Source organism: Amphiprion ocellaris, chromosome 23 (genome assembly GCF_022539595.1).
Source record: "Amphiprion ocellaris isolate individual 3 ecotype Okinawa chromosome 23, ASM2253959v1, whole genome shotgun sequence".
In the NCBI taxonomy this organism is placed as follows: domain Eukaryota; kingdom Metazoa; phylum Chordata; class Actinopteri; family Pomacentridae; genus Amphiprion; species Amphiprion ocellaris.
In genome coordinates this window covers 17,807,385-17,831,268 of record NC_072788.1, presented here as the reverse complement: position 1 = coordinate 17,831,268, position 23,884 = coordinate 17,807,385, and the positions used below count along the sequence as shown (strand labels likewise).

The 23,884-nt window shown below is 40.0% G+C and overlaps 1 protein-coding gene across 1 annotated transcript; it reads right to left on the bottom strand.

Annotated features, from left to right (window-relative positions):
* Positions 1 to 6,799: 6,799 nt before the first annotated feature.
* Positions 6,800 to 21,966, bottom strand: si:dkey-33c9.6 (active breakpoint cluster region-related protein). Its single transcript, XM_023283097.3, has 22 exons — positions 21,837 to 21,966; positions 21,546 to 21,652; positions 20,156 to 20,260; positions 17,911 to 18,144; positions 16,429 to 16,536; positions 16,279 to 16,333; positions 16,149 to 16,201; positions 15,795 to 15,932; positions 15,525 to 15,646; positions 15,134 to 15,290; positions 14,926 to 15,045; positions 14,756 to 14,831; positions 12,515 to 12,610; positions 12,214 to 12,288; positions 11,964 to 12,061; positions 11,482 to 11,583; positions 9,862 to 10,025; positions 9,436 to 9,575; positions 9,062 to 9,196; positions 7,797 to 7,902; positions 7,331 to 7,472; positions 6,800 to 7,000 (listed from the first exon to the last, which is right to left on the bottom strand). The coding sequence occupies exons 1-22, from the start codon at positions 21,940 to 21,942 to the stop codon at positions 6,899 to 6,901; spliced, it is 2,541 nt and encodes an 846-aa protein (XP_023138865.3). The 5' UTR covers positions 21,943 to 21,966; the 3' UTR covers positions 6,800 to 6,898.
* Between the last annotated feature and the right edge of the window lie 1,918 nt (positions 21,967 to 23,884).

Below are 23,884 nucleotides of genomic sequence, written 5' to 3'. Positions count from 1 at the left end.
CTGTACCCCTATGAAGATATTCCATTAAAAATCAGCTGTTTCCAGCTAGAATAGTCATTTACCACATTAACAATGTCTAGACTGGATTTATGATTCATTTAATATTATCTTCTACTTTTCTTTCAAAAATAAGGACATTTCTAAGTGACCCCAAACTTTTGAACAGTAGTGTACATAAAAAGACTTCAGTGTTCCAGGAGTGGAAGCTTTTTTTGTGTGGCAGATTTTAGTTGTAGAGCCTCCAGATGAAGAAATTCTATTCTTGCCTGACCATCTTTTAACAATTTTCAACTGCATTTTCATGTGTATGTAGTTCTTGCATGCAACTAAAAGTTTTTTTGTAGTTCTTATTTTGAAGTGCACTTACTTCCCTTGAGGCTACAAGTATTATATCCTAACAGAAACAGTTATCCACTCCATTGGAGACTCAAATGAAGCATAACATGAAATCATTTTGTACAATATTCCAAATTAAACTAGCCGACAACATAAAAGATATTCAAATTAGTTCCAATGAAACAGTAAATACTTATTTTATGGGGGCATTAAGGCATTAGCAATAGTAATAAAGTAATACTCTGCAAATGTACCTTCACTATAAAAAGTAGTCTTGGTGCAAACAGGTTGATTTTTATACTAAAAAAGTGGCATTTTTTCCAACTCTGGCAGTTTTCCCTCTTTGAAATAGAATGTTAAGGCTCAGTTCAACATTTCAGGGCTTGTTAAGTACATTTTTTACACTGTGCAGATCCTCCACCTTCAGTTTTGTTATCACTTTATTTAACGGTAGAGCAAATCCACTCAGACTCAAGATGATAATGTTGCTGATTAAGTAAATAGTAGAAGCTTCCAAAATCCGCTGAAGGTTTTAACATGACAGATTTGTGTTTCAGGCTTGTTGTTTCCAGAAATGCTGACTGGCAGCAACATGTTCGATCAATCAAGGCTCAAACTGATTAAAAGTATCTGACAGCACAACACGACTCTTCAAAACAGTGAGGACACAGCAGCTACAAGAGTTAACTTTATTCTGTAGCTCACAGCTTGAGTGTGTCGGAGGGGAGAAGCAGGGGGTGGGAAGAAAGTGTGTCTTTGTATGTGTTGGTATATACACAATCTGTGTGTGTGTGTGAACACGAAGCACCTGCTGCGTTGCTGCAGGAAGCACCTGTCAGCGGTCGTCTCCTCAGCGTTGCCTCTGTCGACATGAGGGTTTGATCCCCAAACTCCCCAAACACACACACTTACACAGACACTAACAGACAACTTAAGCCCGCGGCTCGCTCTGCTGCAGGGGGAGCACATCATCTGCGGCTTTGTTCACGTTAAACCGACAACACACTCTTCTCTGAAGCACTGTGGACCAGGGCAGGCCTACTGTTTTGGTGGGGCACAGAAAAATTAGATGAGCTTCTTCTCTGGCATGGGAGGCAGCAGTGTGTGTGTGTGTGTGTGTGTGTTTGTGAGTGTGTGGTATTATGTTTACAGCCTGCTGAGGGTACATTTTACGAGAGGTGACTCCTGCTGCGCTGCAGCCAGAGCCAAAGTTCAACTAGACTTCTTGCAAACACAGAAAACCTCTTTACCCTGTTGTCCTTTTGTTTTCTCTCTCACACACATTTGCTCTCTTATCTCCACGACCATTCAAAAGTTTGGGGTCACTTAGAAATGTCCTTATTTCTGAAAGAAAAGCTTTTTTTTAAATGAAGATAACATTGAATTAATCATTGTAGACATTGTTAATGTGATAAATGACTATTCTAGCTGGAAACAGCTGATTTTTAATGGAATATCTCCATAGAGGTACAGAGGAACATTTCCAGCAACCATCACTCCTGTGTTCTAATGCTACATTGTGTTAGCTGATGGTGTTGAAAGGCTAATTGATGATTAGAAAACCCTTGTGCAACTATGTTAGCACATGAATAAAAGTGTGAGTTTTCATGCAAAACATGAAATTGCCTGGATGACCCCAAACTTTTGAAAGCTAATGTACATCTCCTCACCACACACTCCTCGTTGCTTTCTCACACTCAAGAGTCCAAGTTTCACTGTCTCACTGTTTTCAGGACACACACACACCACACACTCACACACACACACACAGGGCTTCTGTTAACCTGAGAGGCAGAGGGTCAATCCCTGTGATCCGCAGCCTGCATGCCTTCCATACAGACACGCCGCTGACACAGCAACCCGACTCCCAGCTAGATTAAGACTAATCAAGCATGGCACAGCAACGCCATGACACACACAGCTACATCATGGATATGCTGTGTTACACACATGTGTGCACTAGCAGCATTTCCTGCTTTAGATTTCCTATAAACTATTCACAGTAAGTATTGTCTCTCACTGCCAGCATCAGTTGTCCTGGTGCTCTGTGGGTGCTCACACCCAGGATTTTATTCCAACATTTTCTCCCTTGTATCAAAATGTTTTTTTGTTGTTTTTTTTTTTTTTTACCACCTATGCTTCTGTCAAACCAAACCAAAACACACTTTGAAAAAAACCTTTGCACTTTGACATACAGCATTTAAAATATACAAGTTAAATATAAAAGCAGCATGGGGTGTATTTTTGTTATAAGTTGGTGGACATTTTTTTGTCTGAACTAATTTCTTAGATGACAAGTGGTGCAGTTGTGAATATTCTACATCCCTAATAACCGGCATCCAACAAAGCAGTAGCCTGTTCTCAGCTTTCTATGTCATCAATATACAGTTGTGCTCATAAGTTTACATACCCTGGAAGAATTTATGATTTCTTGGCCATTTTTCAGAGAATATGAATGATAACACAAAAACCTTTCTTTCACTCATGCTTAGTGTTGTGCTATAGTTTTTTATTATCAAACAACTGTGTTTATTCTTTTTAAATTATAATGACAATAGAAAGTACCCAAATGGCCCTGATCAAAAGTTTACATACCCTGGAGGTTTGGCCTGATAACAGGCACACAAGTTGACACAAACGGGTTTGAATGGCTACTAAAAGTAACCACCCTCACCTGTGATCTATTTGCTTGTAATCGGTGTGTGTATATAAAAGGTCAGTGAGTTTCTGGGCTCTTGACAGGCCCTTCATCTTTCATCCAGTGCTGCACTGACCTTTCTGGCTTCTAAATCATAGGGAAAGCAAAAGAACTGTCAAAGGATCTGCAGGAAAAGGTAATTGAACTGTATAAAACAGGAAAGGGATATAAAAAGATATCCAAGGATCTGAAAATGCCTATCAGCAGTGTTCAAACATTAGTTAAGAAGTGGAAACTGAGGGGTTCTGTTGAAACCAAACCATGGTCAGGTAGACCAACAAAAATTTCAGCCACAGCTGTCAGAAAAATTGCTCGAGATGCAAAGAAAAACCCACAAATAACTTCAGCTGAAGTACAGGAGTCTCTAAAAAAAACTGGTGTAGCTGTTTCAAGATGCACAATAAGGAGGCACTTGAACAAAAATGGGCTCCATGGTCGAGTCGCCAGAAGAAAGCCGTTACTACGCAAATGCCACAAAGCATCCCGCTTACAATATGCCAAACAGCACAGAGACAAGCCTCAAAACTTCTGGAACAAAGTCATTTGGAGTGATGAGACCAAAATTGAACTTTGTGGCCACAACCATAAACGCTACATTTGGAGAGGAGTAAACAAGGCCTATAATGAGAAGTACACAATCCCTACTGTGAAACATGGAGGTGAATCGCTGATGTTTTGGAAAATAAAGTTTAAAATTAAAAAATTATAAAATTCTCAACAAGATTCTATCATTGATTTTTGTTGTGTCAGACAAAGAGAATCCAAAACAAAGAAAGACACCAGAAAAGGAAGCAACAGGGAGATTCAAACACACTCATCATTCAGGTGATCATGATCACCAAATTTAAAGCCAATTAAGAGCCTCAGGAGTCTTCCTATGGCCTGACTTTTACTACCAGACGTTTTTAATTGATTTTTTTTCATTTTTTTTTCTATTTTGGCACATTTTTGCCATTTCTCTCCATTTTCTTGACAGTAAAGAGGGAAATATGATGTCATCCTGACATCACTTCATTTGACCAGCAGTTTTTCTTAACTTTATAATGTTCGAAAGCTTGCATCCAAAGGAAAAACACTGGCTTATTATTGCTGTGAAAAAAATCTCAAAATCCCACAGATCATGCACATTTGGAAGCATCACAAAAAAAAAACAAGAAAAGCCCTCAGAGAGCGCAGTACTCTGCCAGCCCTGCTCAGTCATTGTGTGATTTCCGACAGATGAAATCTTTAAAAAATTTGTGGTCAGCAACCGTCTGTTTCTAGTAGGATCACATGATTGTGATCATCAGTAGGTAGTTGACGTAGTGTTCACTTGTTGTCATAGCTACAGTGATGCCGTGCTGCTATGTCACAATGATACAGAAATTTTTAACAAATCCGTGGATCCAGACTTTAAACCGCATCACTGCCAAAATCTAGTCACTTGGTCCTTGTGTCATTTCTGACCTTCCCTGAAAATTTCATCTAAATACGTTAGTCTGTTTTTGAATAATGTTGCGAACAGACAGACAGACAGACAAACCAACACCGATCATCACCATAACTCCTTGGAGGAGTAACTATTCTTTGACCTCTGCCTCTTTCTTGTTGGCTTAAAGTTTGCTTGTCAGTCCAGTGATTTTTAAGCCTCCAGGCATTTTTAAACGTTAGTGCCGATAGATCATAAGTATGTGCAATTCTACAATCATTAAATGGTACTAGGTTGGATATTTCTCTCCACACAAAAAATACCTTTTTACAGACATGTTTGACAGACTAGATATGACACTGCGATGATAAATAAAATATATTTTTTTTAAAATGAAAGATGTCTTATTCCATTTCTTTTGTCAAAACAGGCTTATGCAAATGACCCGGATAAAAGAATTTCTGTATAAATTCGTCACTGTATGTTTTTACCCAGGACAGCCAGAACTTGCACATGGCCATGACTTGACTTCTTCCTTTAAATTCTTCCCATCAGCCCCAGGTGTCGAACAGTCGTCTGGTCTTGTGTTCGGCCACAAACGTCTGGGGTGTCTCAGGCCGTCCTCACCTCCCTTCTCTTTGTAGTCTGCAATGGGAACCTCGTTTTGTCTTTGTAGTCGTCAAGCGGAACCTTATTTTGGCAGCCACTGTGTTAGAGGGGAAAGGTGATTTATGGCACAGGGGGCAACAGGCTGATCCTGTTATTCGTTTCTTCTTATTTTGCGGGGGACTTGCTCTGGATGTTGTTATGGCGTCCGGCGCACACTCTGCAGTCTATTAGTACACCGAGAGCTAGACTTGGGGTCCAGGATTAGCGATCAAAAGACTGGAGGGGGGGTTCTGGGGTAAAAGGTTGGACGTAACACTAGCCCGGCCTGCCCAGGTGGTGTGGCTGAAAAGAGACTCCCATCTGTGGTGTGGATGGGTCGAACATGGGCCGCATGTGTGTGTGTCAACTTCCAACGTGCTGTGAATGTATGTGTGCATGACTTTTACGAAGCGTACACTTTGCGGTGAACTCCGTCTAGTTGGACTTGAACCATGACCGATTGGATTTCAGGCTCGACGAAGTGACCCTCGACCTTTTTACAACATGTGCGCCCCTGATTTTTCCCGAACCGCATTTCATCTTCACATTACTCACCGTGCCACCCAGTTCATCAGCATGAAACAACAAGGATATTACTAGTATAGTGTAATGTTTGACCAGTTCTTTTCTACATAAGGAAATAAAACTAATTTAGTTTTATTCATTTGTTACTGGGGTTTGACTTAACCCTCCTGTTGTCCTCATTTACAGGCACCAAAAAATATTGTTTCCTTGTCTGAAAAAAATCCAAAAATTCAGCAAAGAAATGCCCCAAATTTCTGAGAATTTGCAAAACCTTCAGGAAGAAAATGCTGATAGTTCCTTAGAAGTTTCCCTTAAAAGCTTTATTTAAAAAAAAAATCCCCCAAATTTGGTAAGAAAATTCTTGTAAATATTTTCAAAAAAAGAGTAAAAATCTTCCAAAAAAATCCTAAAAATATCTAAAATGATTACATGTATATCAGTAAAACTTCTAATATTTTCTGAAGAACATTCACATAAAAATTCGCTGGATTTTGGTTGATTTTTATGTGAATGTTCTTAAGAAACATTTTTAACATTTCTTTTTTTCCACCAAAAAATATTTAAAGATTTCCCAAAAATGTTGAAAATGTGGACATCAGAAGTCTCACTGTGAAAATATTTATTTCCCCACATTTTCAAACTTTAAAACGGGTCAATTTTGACCCGCAGGACAACACGAGGGTTAATTAACTTCATTTCACCAGGATAATCTCATTACACTGATTATCCTCAGTATATAAACACTGCTTTTCTGGGGAGTCCTGGGTACGTATAATAAAAACAAAATGACTTTGTATGGTGACTAAACACTAATGCTGCTCGCAGATCATGAACAACCATAATTTTCAAGCTGACATGGAAGAAAAGTCCAAGTTTTGATTTATAATATAATTGAAAAGTCCAGAGAGGCTACTGTATTTCACACATTTAGCATGTTAAGCTGTGATTTTCACATTTCAGCTCTGCTCAGTATTAAATTGCAGACATTTCAGAGTTATGGACTATATCAAAGGTGTGTGTTGTGTTTCTCTTGTCTGACAGCCACATTAAAACAAAACTCATATGCAAAAAGACATGTAATCTGTCTACATGCAGTTCAGAATGTTTAAAAAAATGAGTAAAATGTAACAGCTGTGGTTATAAATATTAGCAAAAGGTGACAAAAATAGACAAAAAAGTCCATATTTTATCATCAATAAATACCTTTATTGTCTTACAGTCCTCCCTCACATGGTCCTACACTCTATTTGAATTTCCTGCCAGCCGCAGCACAGATGGTGGTCTCACATGTGGGTGGTCTCATCTTCAGCATCTGTGTCATGTGGCAGAGAGATCTGGGCTTCGGGGAGGTTGTTGCACTGCAGGTAACAGTAAACCACTTGGACCTGAACACAAACACGCAGGGAGACACAACACGTCCACACAGGAAGTAGCAGAAGTTTATAAAATGTCCATTATCCTTCACACCACATCTAAAAATACTGGACAATACCTGCTTGTGGTGGATAAACATTCACAATGGAATACCTGAAAACTATTCAAATACTCAAAAACTGTTTATTTTAAAGATATTGTACAATCGGGGGTTAATTGTATTTTAACTGACGTCAAATTGAGATAAGATTTAAATGTCTCACACTGAAAAGTGCATGTCATGTCATAGATTTTAAGCCATCTACTACTGACTAATTTTTCCTCCCCTTCTGTATGTTCACCTGTATCACAACCTCCTGAGAGATATCCACAGTGGGGCCGTTGTGTCCCAGTCCAGCCACAGGAGGGCGCACAAGGCTGGGGCCGAATACTGTAGCCAGGTTAAGTAGAGACATCTTGTTAACATCTTGCCTCTCTGACACTCTGGACAAAAAAAGGATCAAAAACAAACATGAGGTGCAGGGAACTAAAATCAGCCCCACAGATTCTGATCATGAACAACAAAAATCAATGATTTCAGAAGCTGTGTCACAAGTAGGTCTGTGTTGAATCAGTCATCAGTGAATTTCCATTTTGTTTTTGTTAATGTGGTGAAATGTGACTTTACTGTATGGTTTATGGAATTATACTTCTTGCCATTTAATGTAAACAAGTTCAATCTGCTTGTAAAATGGAAGCTTGAGGCTTTTAGTGCAACTTGGTGATTGCAGGACTGAGCATTTGTGGTTAATGCTGTCTGGTTCAGACCGTTGGAGATGATGCAAGAGGTAGAGGAAGGTGTGGCGGTTGGCGTCAGGACAGGACTGCAGCAGGGACAACATGGACACCAGCCGTGAGTTCAAGTCCTGGATGTCTGCAGGCAAAGCAGGCCACATCTAGTTAACTTTAAGAGTCAGAGGCCGAGTTTGTACAGTTTGTCTCAGAGACCAATACTTAACAAAGGCCTTGTTCATGAAAGTGAACCTTTCAGGGATTTAATAGGTGTTCCGCATTTAAAAAGGCTAATGTGACTTATTTATCCCAAAACTGATTCTCTCCATGAGGTACAAAAGGAAATAAGATCTGGCCTTTTCTTTGCCAAAATATCAGATGTTGGGGTTAAAAGTGAATTCAGGACCAGCCAGGAAAACATGGATAGAAGATGAAGATGCCATATGGCTGAAAACTCTGTATAAGCTACTAAACAGGCCTGGTGGTGAGATTTGTTTTCTCATCAGCTGTTTCCCCAGTCAACAATGACCTTTCAACTTCAGTGTTTGAGGTAATATGGATAAAAAGTCAATATTACTTAAAGGTGACATCCTGATATCTACACTAGTGTTCAAAAAATTTGGGGTCACTTAGAAATGTCCTTATTTTTGAAAGAAAAGTAGAAGATAACATTAATTGAATCAAAAGTCTAGTCTAGACATTGTTAATGTGGTAAATGACTATTCTAGCTGGAAATGGCTGATTTTTAATGGACTATCTCCATAGGGGTACAGAGGAACATTTCCAGCAACCATCACTCCTGTGTTCTAATGCTACATTGTGTTAGCTAATGGTGTTGAAAGGCTAATTGATGATTAGAAAACCCTTGTGCAATTATGTTAGCACATGAATAAAAGTGTGAGTTTTCATGGAAAACATGAAATAGTGTAGGTGACCCCAAACTTTTGAACAGTAGTGTACGTTGTTGGATTTTATGCTAGACGTTAAATTATACCTCAAAAATATGAAGGCACTGTTTAAAATGATACGGAATTGAAATGATTTCAGGAACTGTGTCATTACCAAAAACACATTTTCCATCTGTGTGTAGGATGTGGAAGAAAAAAGGAAATTGTTAAAATTTGATAGCTTCTCTGTAAATAGCCTTTAAGTGTGTAAAGAAACTTTGACATCTCCACTGAGAGGAGGCCAAAAGAGGCAACCGGCTGCAATAACTGTTTCAAACATTTCAACATAAACACTTAGGTAGCCCCATTTAGGTTGCAGTGAAGCATGTATTGGGTTTCCTGTGTGCATCTTACCCAGAGCTCTTGCCAGACTCTGAAACAGCTCAGTGGGTATGAGAGGTTCAGGCAGCTCTCTGAAGTAGAGCTTGAGAACACCAGAAACAGCGTTCACTTCGGCACTTCTGAGCCTGCTGACCGCCTCACGCAGATCTGAGAGAACAGACAGGTAATAAATATGATCGGCAATTCTCTAGCTTCTTTGGCATACTCTTCCTTTATAATATCAATGATGGATAAGTCTGAGATCCAAGGAGTATGGAGACCAGCAGCTGACAGATTCTTGCATTTGTAATAGGAACAGTTTTGTTTGAATGACAGCAATTGTAGATCTGTGTGAATTGTTTCTGGCCTGTATCCATTACAGTACATTTCAACATGTGTTTTCTTACTGCTGTTGAACGCAGACTTGAGCATGCTGATATCGCTGGTGGTTCCCGAAACCCTGTAGATTCCCACCTCATCCAAGCCTCTCCTCTCCACCTCCTCCACACAGCATCGCACCACATGAGGAACAAGCACTCCCTGCTGTCTGACAGAAGATTCAAATATTTGAAAAGTAGTATTATGCAGTTCTTGCAGAGTTATTTTAGATGTTTGATTCATGGGTTGTTTAAAACTCCACTCTTGCCACACTTCTGCTTCTCTTCAGCCCACTCACTCCCATAAATTAAACCACTTCTCTTCTGGAAACTAGCGCCACAAAATAGCACACAAGGGAAATAAAACCCTGAGCTGAACTGCAGCTTTCAGTTTCAGTTACACTTCCTATCGGACAACCCAGACAACATCAGCTGTAGTGCCAGGCTTGGACTTACTGCGCCACACTTTGAATGGAAACACAGAAGACAGGCGGTTGTTGAGCCGTGGAGCTGGGAGGTTCCAGTGGGTGGGGACAGTATTTCAGGGAGAGAGTCACCTCCACATGGCCCAGCTGTAGAGTCTGTCTTCTCCATCGCTTATTTAGGGTTTTTGACTCCAGCTGATAAACACATAAAATATGGACATCAACTGTTTTTTCCTCCATGTTAAAGAGGTTTCTTTGTTCACTCCCACTGTTGCTAACAGCTTGCTCATAGGGAATCCAAGGGCAACTTTGGATTTCTGAGTTCCCTGTTCTCTGCTTAACATTCATAAGGTTTTTACCTTACTGTCTGAAGTGCAACGAGATGACATACACTCACCGGCCACTTTATTAGGAACACCTGTTCAATTGCTTGTTAGCACAAATAGCTAATCAGCCAATCACATGGCTGCAACTCAATGCATTTAGGCGTGTAGACGTGGTCAAAATAACTTGCTGGAGGTCAAACCGAGCATCAGAATGGGGTTTTGACGGGCTGGTATTTCACAAACTGCTGACCTACTGGGATTACAGAGAATGGTCTGAAAAAGAGAAAACATCCAATGAGTGGCAGTTGTGTGGACCAAAATGCTTTGTTGGTCTGAGAGGTCAGAGGCGAATGGACAGACTGGTTGGAGATGATAGAAAGGGAACAGTAACACAAATAACCACTGGATACAACCAAGAAATGCAGAATGCCATCTCTGAACACATGACTTGTTCAGCTTTGTAGAAGATGTTCTACAGCAGCAGAAGACCACAGCGGGTGCCACTCCTGTCAGCTAAGAACAGGAAACTGAGGTTATAATTCACACAGGTTCACCAAGAAGACTGGAAAAACGCTGCCTGGTCTGATGAGTCTCCATTTCAACTGCAACATTCAGATGGTCAGAATTTGGCATAAACACCATGAAAGCATGGATCCATCCTGTCTTGATCAACGCTTCAGGATGATGGTGATGTAATGGTGTGGGCGATATTTTCTTGGCACACTCTGGGCCTCTTAGTACCAACTGAGCATCGTTTAAATTCACAGCCTACCTGAGTATTGTTTATAACCATGCCCATCCCTTTATGACCACAGTGGACCATCTTCTGATGGCTACTTCCAGCAGGATAATGCACCATGACACAAAGCTCAGATCATCTCAAAATGGTTTCTTGAACATGACAGTGAGTTCACTGTACTCCAACGGCCTCCACAGTCACCAGATCTCAATCCGATAGAACCTTTGGGATGTGGTGGAACGGGAGATTGGCATCATGGATGTGCAGCCTACAAACCTGCAGCAACTGTGTGATGCCATCATATCAATATGGATCAAAATCTCTGAGGAATGTTTCCAACACCTTTTTGAAGGTATGCCATGAAAAATTAAGGCAGTGTATCTGATAAAGTGGCCGGTGAGTGTATCTTGTTTATTGGCACTGTATTTTTTAAAAAAATTGAATTGAACTTGACAGCAAGTACAAAAAAAAGCAACCTTGCAAATGTGAAGCGCTTTCACATTATAGTGACTCACTTAACCCTTTGTTAACATAAAAGCCAGGATAATAATACAGTTGATGGTAAAGTTCTTCAGTGTCTTTGTACCTTTACAGTAGTTTTTCCCAGGACTGTATCGTTCTGTCCATCCGACTGACTCACACATAGCACACTCATGTTCTGTGCACCATCTACCTGGAAAGACAGCTCCTGTTTGAAGTAAGGAAGACGACAGATTTCAGTTTCCTCAAGCTGCAACAAGGGAGTTCATGTCTTCTTCTAAGTCTTTTGCTGCCACTTGGAATTAGTCTAGATTTCACTGCCACTGATGACATTTGCAGCATGGCATGGTCAGACAACAGAGTAGACTTTCTTAATCCTCTGAGTTGTAGTGAAAACCACCATCATGTCAGATGCTGTCTAGACATGCAGATGTCATTAACTACTCGAAATAGTTACCAAATCTGCAATGTCATAAGACATTCCCTCACATGCGGTGCTTTTGATGGCAATTATTAAATCTGAGGATGTTTTCCTTGCATAGAGACAATAATAAATAATGAATTTAATTTAAAGAGCTTGAATCAAACCTGGTCCCAGTGAGGGTTGAGGCTGTGGACCGAAGAGTGTGTCTGGGCCTGTTTATCGTAAAACTCGTAGCCGTCTACTTCCACACACACATACACACCTGAGAGAGAAAAACATAAAACCATAAATGAACTCAGAGGTTTAGGCCATCATTCAGAAAGAGGATATGAGCAACACAACCTTTTTTGTAATCATTGTGATTTTCAAGTTAAATAATAATAATATAATAATTATAATAATAATAAAACATACAAGTTGGTTGATGTAAACCAAAAGCGCAATGAATCGACACACTCAAAGTCCCACATAACGACTCCTCGTTCTCTCCTGGTGACAGATGGAGACAAAAATCTCACTTTATTTAATAAGACTGAACAAAAGAATAACAGTAGGACAGAATAGAAATGAAGAAAAAAACATGTTGAGCATGATTGTGGACAATGTGAAAAGATCTATGCTAAAGCGTCACACAGTCAGCGTACTGAATTTCAGACACAGGAAGTGATTCTGTGGTGAGAAAGAGAGGACAGACAGACGGACACGCTGACTGTACCAGCATTAGTGGTTTGTAGTGGCGGCTGTTGGGTCATTCTCAGTTTTGCACATGCACTGGTGAGAGTGAGCAGGTCTGGAGGGACGGTTTCTATGTCTGGAAAACAGCACATGGCAAATATTGACACGAGTCAGCTAACAGACATGGGCAGAAAAGACACATGACTTCAAAACTGGTGGAAAAAAACATGCAGTTGTTAAAGATAATGGCTATATGTTTAACAAAAAACGCTAAGTTATACAAAAGTATGCTTTCTTAATAATATAATAAATACTTTAACATCTCAAGGCTTCTAAAAAATCCCCCAAATTAAACAGTCTGCACATCCACACTAAGGCAATAATCTTTAACTAGAAATCCTCACTTCCATTAGCATTACCTCACAGCTGCTTAAATATCACTGAAACATTTTCTATTGTTACTTTTTCCAGTAGTCAGTCAGCCAGACTCTTTTACATGGCACTTTTCATGCAAAACAAGTCAAGTGGATGGAAACATGTTAGCAAATCTTGCATCAGATGTTGGCATGCACATGCAACAAAAATATCCAATGTTGAGGCTAATCTTAGCCTACTGTGTACAGTTATTCTCAGTGGAATTGAGTGAGATGTAATCAGATCTTCCACAGTAGCTGCTTCCCACCCCCAGACAAGACATCTGCCTCTGTGCAGATTGTCTGAGTTAATCATTTCCCCAGAGTGTATTAAGTTGTTATTACCCTATTTTTTGCATGTGGGACTGAAGCAACATGACCTTAGGTTACCTTAAAGTATATTGATTGAGGGGCAAAATTTCCTTGAACATAACAGACAAGCCCGTTCAACAACAAAACAATGTATGTTTACTTCTCACTTATGCAGACCGTTGACCTTGTCACAGCGATGTTCTCACACCTACAGAACATGCCACCCAACTGTCACACAAGTGTGGTGTAAATATCTCGGTATCTTAATATTTCTCTCCCTTAGTGTTAACAGTATTGACATGAAAGAAAATTTGCATCGAAGTGAGATATGTACATTTAAATGATCATATTTTCTTGAACTAAAGAGTGTCATCACTGTAATACTCTGCTGCAAGACAATTTGTGCCACATTATCCTTTATACTTTAATTGAGAGATTTCTTATAATAGGTGCTAATGAAAATATGGAGAAGCTAAATAAACATGTTAATGACACACACTACCAGTCAAAAGTGGGGACACACCTTCTCATTCAATGCTTTTCTTTATTTTTACTACTTTCTACATTGTAGATACATACTGAAGACATCAAAACTATGAATCAAGATATATGGAATTATGTAGCAAACAAACAATTGTGAAATAACTCTAAATATGTTTTAGATTTTAGATTCCTCAAAGTAGCCATCCTTTGCTTTGATTACTGCCAAGAATCACCTTCTGCTGAGGATAAGTTCATCTGAGTCACCAGCCTCAGAAATGACAAGTTAACAGCACCTCAGATTAGAGCCCAGATAAATGCCACACAGAGTTCTAGTAGCAGACACATCTCTACATCAACTGTTCACAGGAGACTGAACCAATCAGGGTTTTATGGTCAAATAACTGCTAAGAAACCACTACTAAGGAAAAGCAACAAGCAGAAGAGATTTGTTTGGGCCAAGAAATACAAGGAATGGACATTAGACCAGTGTCTAAAATCTCAACTCAATCTCAAATTTCAACAGTACAATGACCCCAAACACACCTCCAGGCTGTGTAAGGGCTATTTGACCAAGAAGGAGAGTGATGGAGTGCTGCTGAGTGAATGTCATTGATGATCTTGTCATAATTCTATGTTCTGCTTGGAAACCTTTGGACAGAGCACACCCCAACAGCAGCAGCATTCCCCAGTGCCTGCAGCCAACCCCAGTAGGACCTCACACCCCGCCACACCACAAAACCTGCTCAGGAACAGTTTGAAAACCGCAACAAAGTTATTGACCAAACATCCAAACTCCCTTGATAATAAGCTGATTGAGCACCTTCGAGATGCAGTGGAACAAGTTCAATGCACTGAGGCCCCACCCTGAAACCTAAAGGACCTAAAGGATCTGCTATCAACGCCCTAGTGCCAGAAACCACAGGATACCTGCGTACATGTGCTGTACATAGCCTGAACTATGTAAAAGTTACTTTAAAGATCTGTTTTTAAAAGCATACATAAAAGAATACCAAAGATTCCTGCCATAATGTTGCAGTTATGGCCTCCAGAGTGGCCTAACACTAGGAACTCACTGTCTGTGGTCAGTTTGTGGATGGCTTCTCTCCATTCTTCTAATTCATACAGGGAGGAGAAGAGGAGAGTGTGACTCTACAGTGAGACAAACAGATCATTTTAGAATTATTACCCAAGATTGCAACTGCACTGACAGTATTAGGATGCACGTGAGTGTGTGTTTGCATACTTTGCCACTGAGGCTGTGCAGCTCCAGTCTGTAAACAGGAGAGAGTGTGAGCTGCATCAACTCCATCTGTTCCAGTTTCTTCCTGCTACGAGCCGCCATAGCCAAGCCCCTGGAACCTTTCTTTATACAAACAAATGTATTCATATTTCACTCATCTGTTAAAAAAAAAAGACCTGATCATACTCTTCTGCGTCTCTTTAAAACACACCGCATGTTGTCGTAGCTGCTGGTGTAGGAGGTACATTTTGGTTCTTATGGAGTGTAAGCGGATGTTTGTGTCAGATGGTCGCTCCTGGTCTGCAACCCAGTGAAGTCTGAGACCAGCAAGAGGCAGATACCAGCAAAACCTGTACTGATCCTGCTTCCTGGAAGAAGCACAAACAAGCATGCACATACATGTTTATGCAAAGATATTTTAGTGCAATATAAGGTTCATGTCATTGAAACTTCAGACATTTAAACACACAGTTTTAAAGACTGACATGTTTCAGAGTTGAAAACAAAGCATCTGCATGCTGTACATACAGAGTTGTTGCTGCTAGTTTCTGCAAATGTTGACCACATTTCCCACAAACTCTCGTGTTGTCTCTTTTGCTCACCCTCTGCTTGCATGTTTGAATCTGGTGCACAGAAGTAGATCAGTGTAAAGGAAGAGGTGACGCAGGCTGCGTTCCCCATCACTCATATCCACTACAAAGCCGTCACGCATCAGCTGACGCCTCTGAGAGAACACACACAGACATATTGAATTCTGAGAGGGATATTGATTCCTATATTCTAGGAGGGTGGGGTCTGTGAGGATAGCTGTATATGCAAGTGAACATTTCTCCATGTGCATTTGGGCAGATTTTGAACAACACAAGACTCACCATGCCGTGACTGAGCGTGACCTCCCGTCTGCACTGTGAACTCTCATTGACACCAGACAGGAAGCTGCGAGACAATCTCAGAGCTTCTTGTAAGAGTACGTAATCTCTGTGCTCCACCGGTGTCGTCTTCAGTAGGTCCTACAAGATCACAGAGGGGTTGCCGAGTCAGAGAACGAAAAATGAAACCAAATGAGGTAAAGATCACTGTTTGTCGTTCAAGCTGCACTTCATGAGACACTATTCAACAAATTATTGATGAAAGATGCAAAAGAAAAAGCAAAAAGCACAGAAAGACAGTTGCAGCTATAGAAGTGAAGCTTGAATTGAATTAAATGATAGAGAAAGTTTTCTCACACGCAGCACTAACGTGGTCCTGGTTACTCTGTCCAAAGGCTTATACAGTAGAGCTGTGAAGACAAAGACAGCTATTAGATGCTGACATATAAAAATACATTCAGTAAAAGCATACATTTAGAATGCGTACCTTCAAATGTGTATTGAGTCCGAGCTTTGTCTGCGCCGTTGTTGGACATCATGCTCTGGAAAAGCAATGGATAAAGTGGCACCTGATGCAGCTTGTAAGAAGGGTAATGCATTCATTCTGGTCTGGAAATGCGTAATGAATTAGTAGTACCTGGGCCAGAGTTCGGAAGCGAGGATCAGAGTGTGTGCACTTCCTAACAACTTCAACGGCCTTTTCATAGTTTTCAATAAAACCGCCGTACAGACCGATCTGGTTCACCTACAAAGCAATAGAGTGGGTGAAGCACATTCCAGACTTGGCGTATACAGAGTGAAACATTCAAACAGAGTAAATATTGTGAAGTTGTAACTCTCTTTCTACAATAATCTGATGTGTGTTGTAAAAAAAAAAAAAAAAAAAAAAGTGTAACATATTTTTATCAAAACTGCCATTTAAATTGTACATTATTAAAACTTTACTTCACTTTTGTAGATGGGAGATGCTCTGATGCTGGTAAAACTACCTCATAGAGCTGCTTCCAAGACTCATCAAAACATTTTAGATGTCTCAGATGGTGAAAATGAATTTCTTTAGTGTTTTGTATGTCTTAACATTTTGGAAGTGTAAAATAAAAGCTGTGAAAATGTGAAGATGCTCACTACTGCAATACATCTGCTGCTGTGTTTTCATGTCCCACCGATGTGCTTCAGTGCTTCCTGAGCTTGGCCAATGTTTACATCTGGTTGCTTCTCTCCAGCTCCCTGTGCGGTTTTTAATGCAGTCAAATTACCACTAAAGCTGTTCTCATTTGCATATTTATCTGTGTCTGCTGTCAGAGAATGGAACGAGTATGAAACTGTGACTGTGACAGCCGATTAGACCACATGTTAACCAGCAGTCACTTCAGAGATATTTCAAGCTGTTGCTGTGGCCATTAGACTGCTGATTTTCCATCCATCCATCATCTGTACACTACTTAATCCTCATTAGGGTTGCTGAGGGGCTGGAGTCTATCCCAGCTGACTTAGTGTGAAGGCAGGGGACACCTGGACAGGTCACCAGTCTATCACAGGACTACACATAGAGACAAACAATCACACTCACGTTCACACCTATGGACAATTTAGAGTTACCAATTAACCTCAGCATGTTTTTGGACTGTGGGAGGAAGCTGGAGAACCCAGAGAAAACCCATGCATGCACAGGGAGAACATGCAAACTCCATATAGAAAGATCCCAGGCTGGGGCGCAGACTAGGGATCTTCTAGCTGCAAGGCGACAGTGCTAACCACCAAGCCACTGTGCAGCCACGACTGATCTTATTCTTGCATGTAACAATAAATAATAACAGCTAGGCTATGAATTTGGCAATATTTCCACATAAAAGTATCATTCAGAAAGAAGATTAGATCAATTAAAGACTAACTTGTGCAACTTTAAGTCTACATAATTGAAAATAAACATGAAATGTTGGATTTTAATGGATTAAAGGCACATAAATGTGTTTTGAGCTTTCCTCAGCCAGAATCAACAGGGTTACTCTTAAATGTCTGTATGAAACACGAAAAAGGAGGAAGTTTGGTCTCTTCTTCTCTTGGTAGATTTCTAAAACTGCGACACGGTAGAGGATCGAAACAAATACAGCAAACTTACCATTTTCAGAAACAGGTCCCCCACCATTAGCTCAAAATCTTTGTGTCTCATTCCTGTTTCCTGTCCAGAGCTGACCTCAGCCTGGCAGTGAGTGCTCAGACGGGCCTTCAGGTCCGAGTAAAAGCTTTGGTGCACGTCTCGGAGCTCAGGCACCTGATAGAAAACAGTCTGGACCTGCTGACTGGACAGAACTGGCTGGGAGGTCCCAGCTGAGGCCCTCAGAGCCTTCATGGGCTGGAGAGGAACAGAAAAGCAAAACAACTGAACCGTACAAGCAGAGCGAAAGGTCAACTGATGTAGGTGACAAGAATATGCGGGTGACTAGAAGATGAAAATAAAAACAGCAAAGGCCGCGCTGAAGTGAGACATGAACGTGTGAATCTACTAAATCAAGTGCACAGCTCACATTTCCTTCACCACTCTTGTACATTTCAACATCCTCTTAACTCTGGTTCATGTGCTCAAACCCCAGCTCCACAATAATATGTGCACACTGCTGAGTGACAGCAGCATAGACAAAATACAGCAGCCTTCACCCACAACCCAGACAATGCATCACCTTTCATCTCATTTCTCCCATCCACGTTTATTGCTTTTGTTTTGTTTTTGGTGAAATGAGTTACAACTTCTCAAAAAGGGGAAACAGGCATTGCTGTTGCTATTAATTGCAGAGAAAAAGAAGAAATGACCCCCAAAAAAAACCCAGCACTCGTATTTACACCTTTATTTCCTGCTTTAAATATCATGTATTGCCACTGTAAACAGCTTAATGTGTCACTCGGGTCATGCATGAAACCGCTTGAAAACAAAATGATAACCCTGATCAAAAGCAGAAGTAGTGTGTTTTGGCTCCTCTGTATGTCATTCGAGCAGTAAATTTGTTGCAAATGTTTTGGCACTCGTGCATTTTGTATGACCATGTGCGATTGTATGTCATTATTGGTAGCCAGTCAAGAAAATTCACTAAGGTAAGAATGACAGTAGTGCTCAGTTTGTGCCAGCTAATGGATGAAGTTTTGCATGAAATTAAAGCCAGAAGTCCACCATATGCCACAAATTTTAGCTTACAAAGGTCAACAACAGCTGTTTGCCTAAAATTTGTAAAGGTTTTTATTTTTGCAAGGTTGATATAAAATAAAACTGTAGGATTAATGTGAAGCTGCATCTAACATTTTGTTAGCTTAGTTTGGCATAAAGACAAGCTGGCTTGGTTCAGTTCAGGTAACTGGCACCTCTAAAGTTAGTTAACATGTTCTGTAATGGTTGTTTACATCTAAAAAGTCAAACTCTAAAACTATGTGTTTGTATGGAGGGATTAGCACTATATATATATGCAGATTCTGTCATCTTTGACTAGAGCCAAGCTAACAGCGTCTCCTTGTTTACAGCCTTTATCTTTAGCTAAGCTAATCCAGCTGCAAGCTTCATAATAACTGTAAACAAAAGAGATGTAACAATCTTTTATGAAAAAGAGGAACCTTATCTGCAATGCAGAACAATATTAACCACTTTAAAAACGGAAGCTGAACAATGAAGACACTGAATGTGAATGCTGGACATAATGTTGTATAATGCAGGCAGAAAAACATGCATGTACGGTACCGTTCAAAAGTTTGGGGTCACCCAGGCAATTTCATGTTTTCCATGAAAACTCACACTTTTATTCATGTGCTAACATAATTGCACAAGGGTTTTCTAATCATCAATTAGCCTTTCAACACCATTAGCTAACACAATGTAGCATTAGAACACAGGAGTGATGGTTGCTGGAAATGTTCCTCTGTACCCCTATGAAGATATTCCATTAAAAATCAGCTGTTTCTAGCTAAAATAGTCATTTACCACATTAACAATGTCTAGACTGTATTTCTGATTCATTTAATGTTATCTTCATTGAAACAAGCTGCTTTTCTTTCAAAAACATGGAGATATTTAGGTGACCCCAAACTTTTGAACAGTAGTATAATTACTGCTAATTTTCAGATACAGCATACAAAGAAGAGAATAAACTTTAGTAGGATTATTCAAAATAAAACTGTCATTGGAGGTCACAATTGAGTAACAGGTTTGTACAAGTGTAGTTACACTTGAATAACCAAATGGAAGTTAAACAGAAGGCTAATACTAGCAATATCAACAGGGCCTTTCTATTTTTGCAAAGTGATTCAACCGGCAAAGCAAGTGTTCTGTACACTTGTTCTGTGTAAAAAAAATCCCTTTTTCCCCATGTTTCTGTGTGTGTTACCATCAGCAGGGTATCCAGCTCCCTGAGATAAACCTCCTCACTGTCCAGGATGCCTTTCAGGACCACAAGCCTTCTTTCTAACATCTCCTCCGGGCTGCATGATATCTGTATCATTCAACAAAGTGTCAGAATACATCACAGTCAGTGACAGTTGGTCTGTCTCTGGAGTCCAACTGACCCCAAACATAATATTTGAATAACACATTGTCTTTCTCAAGGTAAACAAAACAAGTTCTACTGGGTGTCCTGAGCTTCATGCCCAAAAGTAGAGGCGATGAATCGTTCACAGTGTTGGCTCCTAATCTCTGGAACAGCCTAGCAAGAAGTGCTCAGACTGTAGAACCTTTAAAGTTACAGATCCCTTATTTGAAAAGCTTGACACTCTGACTGCATGCTTTATTATGGTGCAATTTTTCAACTTTTGGTGTTTTTAAATATGCCCTATAAATGAATTAAACTAAACATAAAATATGTCCTTATTTTGCTGCTTTATTGTCCTTTCTGATGTAGTAATCGCAGGAAGAATTGTAGTCACAGCGGTGAGCTATTCCTTCTGTGTTGTCATCAACATTTGAATTTGTGTGATACCCTGCTTTGTTCTAATGAGCAATTACCAGCATGCAAACTTGCCAGTGCACACAGCAAATATGAAACATCAGTCAAGGCTTGTGGTTGTAGGCGTGTTACACTTAGATGCTGATGTTACCATTTAGCTAAATACAGCCTCACAGAGCCACGGCAGGAAAGTGAGTTAAACGTTTGGCTTTGCTGACTGCTTCTTGTGCTTGTACACCCCAAAAGTTTGAGATCAACCAGACAATTTCATGTTTTTCACGAAAGCATAACTGCACAAGGGGTTTTCTAACCATCAATTAGCCTTCCAACACCATTAGCTAACACAATGTAGCATTAGAACACAGGAGTGATGGTCGCTGGAAATGTTCCTCTGTACCCCTATGGAGATATTCCATTAAAAATCAACCATTTCCAGCTAGAATAGTCATTTACCACATTAACGTCTACACTGTATTTCTGATTCATTTAATGTTATCTTCATTGAAACAAACTGCTTTTCTTTCAAAAATTAGTACATTTCTAAGTGACTCCAAACTGTTTAACAGTAGTATAAGTCAGCTAGGATTAAACTCCAGACCCCTCGGACCCTTATGAGGATTAAGCGGTGTGTAGATAATGGATGGATGGAATATAAGATGCACCCTGAAGAGTTACTTTAGTATTTAAAGGTTTGATGGTGCATCTTCACATGCATTCATTTAACCTTGGTTTCCTTTTCTCACAGCTATCATGATAATACTACTGGCAGACTAAATGCCCACTTATACACAGCCTACTGAGCGATATTTGTGATGATGATGAAATGTGAACTCACGGGGGTGTCGGGGAAGTCTATACTCTCTGTGGTAAGAGGAGAAAGAAAACAGGACTCTGCCTCCTCCCGGAAAACATCCTCTTCCAAGACATCTGTATCTGCTTCCACTACAACACAGACAGACAATTAGCATGTTTGAGTGAGTATGGTCCCAAAGTGTAAACATTAGTCCTGTGTTCTTGCATCTGTAAGTGATGCCTCTTCAATAAATTATTAGTTGCACATTTCAAGTGGAGGTTATGATGCATTTTTTAAAAAATGAAATGAGTAAATATTTAATTTTCCACTGACCTGGTACATGTTGTGACTCCAGATAATGCACAGCCTCCTGGTAGACGTCCATAGCAGAAACTAGTCTAGTCCTCACGGTGCACGCTGAGCCCTGGAGGCGCTGCATGTGAAACACACTCAGCTGGTGACAGAAAACTTCCTCTTTCTGTGAATGATGCACAAAAGGGGAAAATACAACTTCCTGTCAATGTTAAAAAAAAAAAAAAGAAGAAGGTTAAAGTTGATGAGAACTGGCACCAAATGTTTTATCAAGCCTCACAGTTGTATTTCGCTTCCTGTAATTGGGTTAATTTCAACATACCGTTGGCAGAGTGTTTACAATATAAAAAATACTGAAGCTGTTTACAGGTGCTTATATGTTGTAAAGGTGCAATTATTAAGAGATTAATCGATTAGTTGTCAGCTATTGAATTTCTCACCAACTATTTTGACAGTTAATAGACTGGTATTAGTAATTGTTCAAGTCAAAATTCTCTGATTCCAGCTTCTCAAAACTGAATGTTTTGTGGTTTCTTTCCCCTTCTATGACAGTAAGCTGAATATTTGAAGACATAATAAGTGAATTAGGAGGTCATCTTGGGCTTTAGGAAACACTCACTGACATCTTTCAGCATTACAACAACTAATCAAGAAAATAAGGAAATGAAATAACAGTGAGCATTATTGTTGAAGCTCTAATATTCTGAAACAAAAATTAAAACATAATTGCGAGCTTTTATTACTCATAATGTGGAAAACTCAACAGTCAAGTAAGAGCCAGTCTCTGTTACAAATTACAGCTAGTGAGTGGAAACTACATTGTATGTAGTGAAAATTTTACTTAAAAACAAAAAAAATACACGTTGTATAATGTTGCTTATCATACTAACCTCTGGAGATCCAATTAGTTGTGCTACCTGAGTGTAAACTGTGATTGCAAGAAACATTTAGTAGCGTAATTACTGCCCCAAAGACAATCAAACACATGATTTACAAATTAAATTTGCCACATCTTCCTGTATTGGTGATTGTAGTCTCCTTTAACAAGCTGATGCTGCCCTCTACAGTAAAACAGATGTTAACACTCATATACCTCATATCAGCTTGTTTTTGTATTTGCTTGAGCATTTAAGGATTCCAGGATTCAAAGATATTTCTTGTCATCGCATTTCTACAACGAAACTTTGTTGGCAGTTTTAAAACAATAGCACAGTATAACAGACAACACCAAACAGCTTTATTAAAACAAGTATTTTTTTTAAAAAAAAATAGGTGCAATATCTGCACCTCATTGCACTGTCTGATGTGAGCAAAAATAATGCCTAGATCAAGATGGTTGTTGCATAATAACATGTTTATGGTCCACCAGTGAGTCTTTGTTTGAGAACGAGGGGTGAGGAAGAGGTGGTGTAATGGAGGCTACAGCTCTGGGGAAAAAGCTGTTCCTCAGCCTGCTAGTTTCTGTTTTGACGGCAGTGAGACGAACAGGAAGTGTTCTGGGTGGGTGGTTTCCATGCAGATGGCCTGTGATCTTCTCTGTATGTACTTAGCGTACACAGAGTCCAAGTCCGTGAGCTCAGTTTCAACAATTTTCGATTTTTCTGTGCCACTTTTCCCACCCGCCACAAATCTTTCCTGTCTTTTGCTGTGCAGCCACTGTACCACACTGTGAAGCCCTGGCAGAGGATGCTCTCAATGGAAACGACTCTCCTGGTCCTCCTGATGTCTATGATGACTTCCTTTGTTTTGGTGGTATTGAGGACAACATTATTGTCTGCACACCACCCGACCAGAAAACCTCTTGCCTGTATCAGATCTCATTGTTGCCCCTATAAGGCCTACCACCGTGGTATCATCGGCAAACTTCATCAGGGTGTTAGAGGAGTGGGTGGGGACACAGTCCATGGTGAAGAGGGTGAAGAGTGCTGGGCCAAGCACATACTCCTGCAGTGTGCTTGTGCTCATGGTTATGTTGCTGCATGTCAGGTTCCCTATCCTGTCATTCTGAGGCCTGTTGGTCAGAGAGTCCATAATCCATCAGCAGATGACAGATCTTGAATCTTGAATCT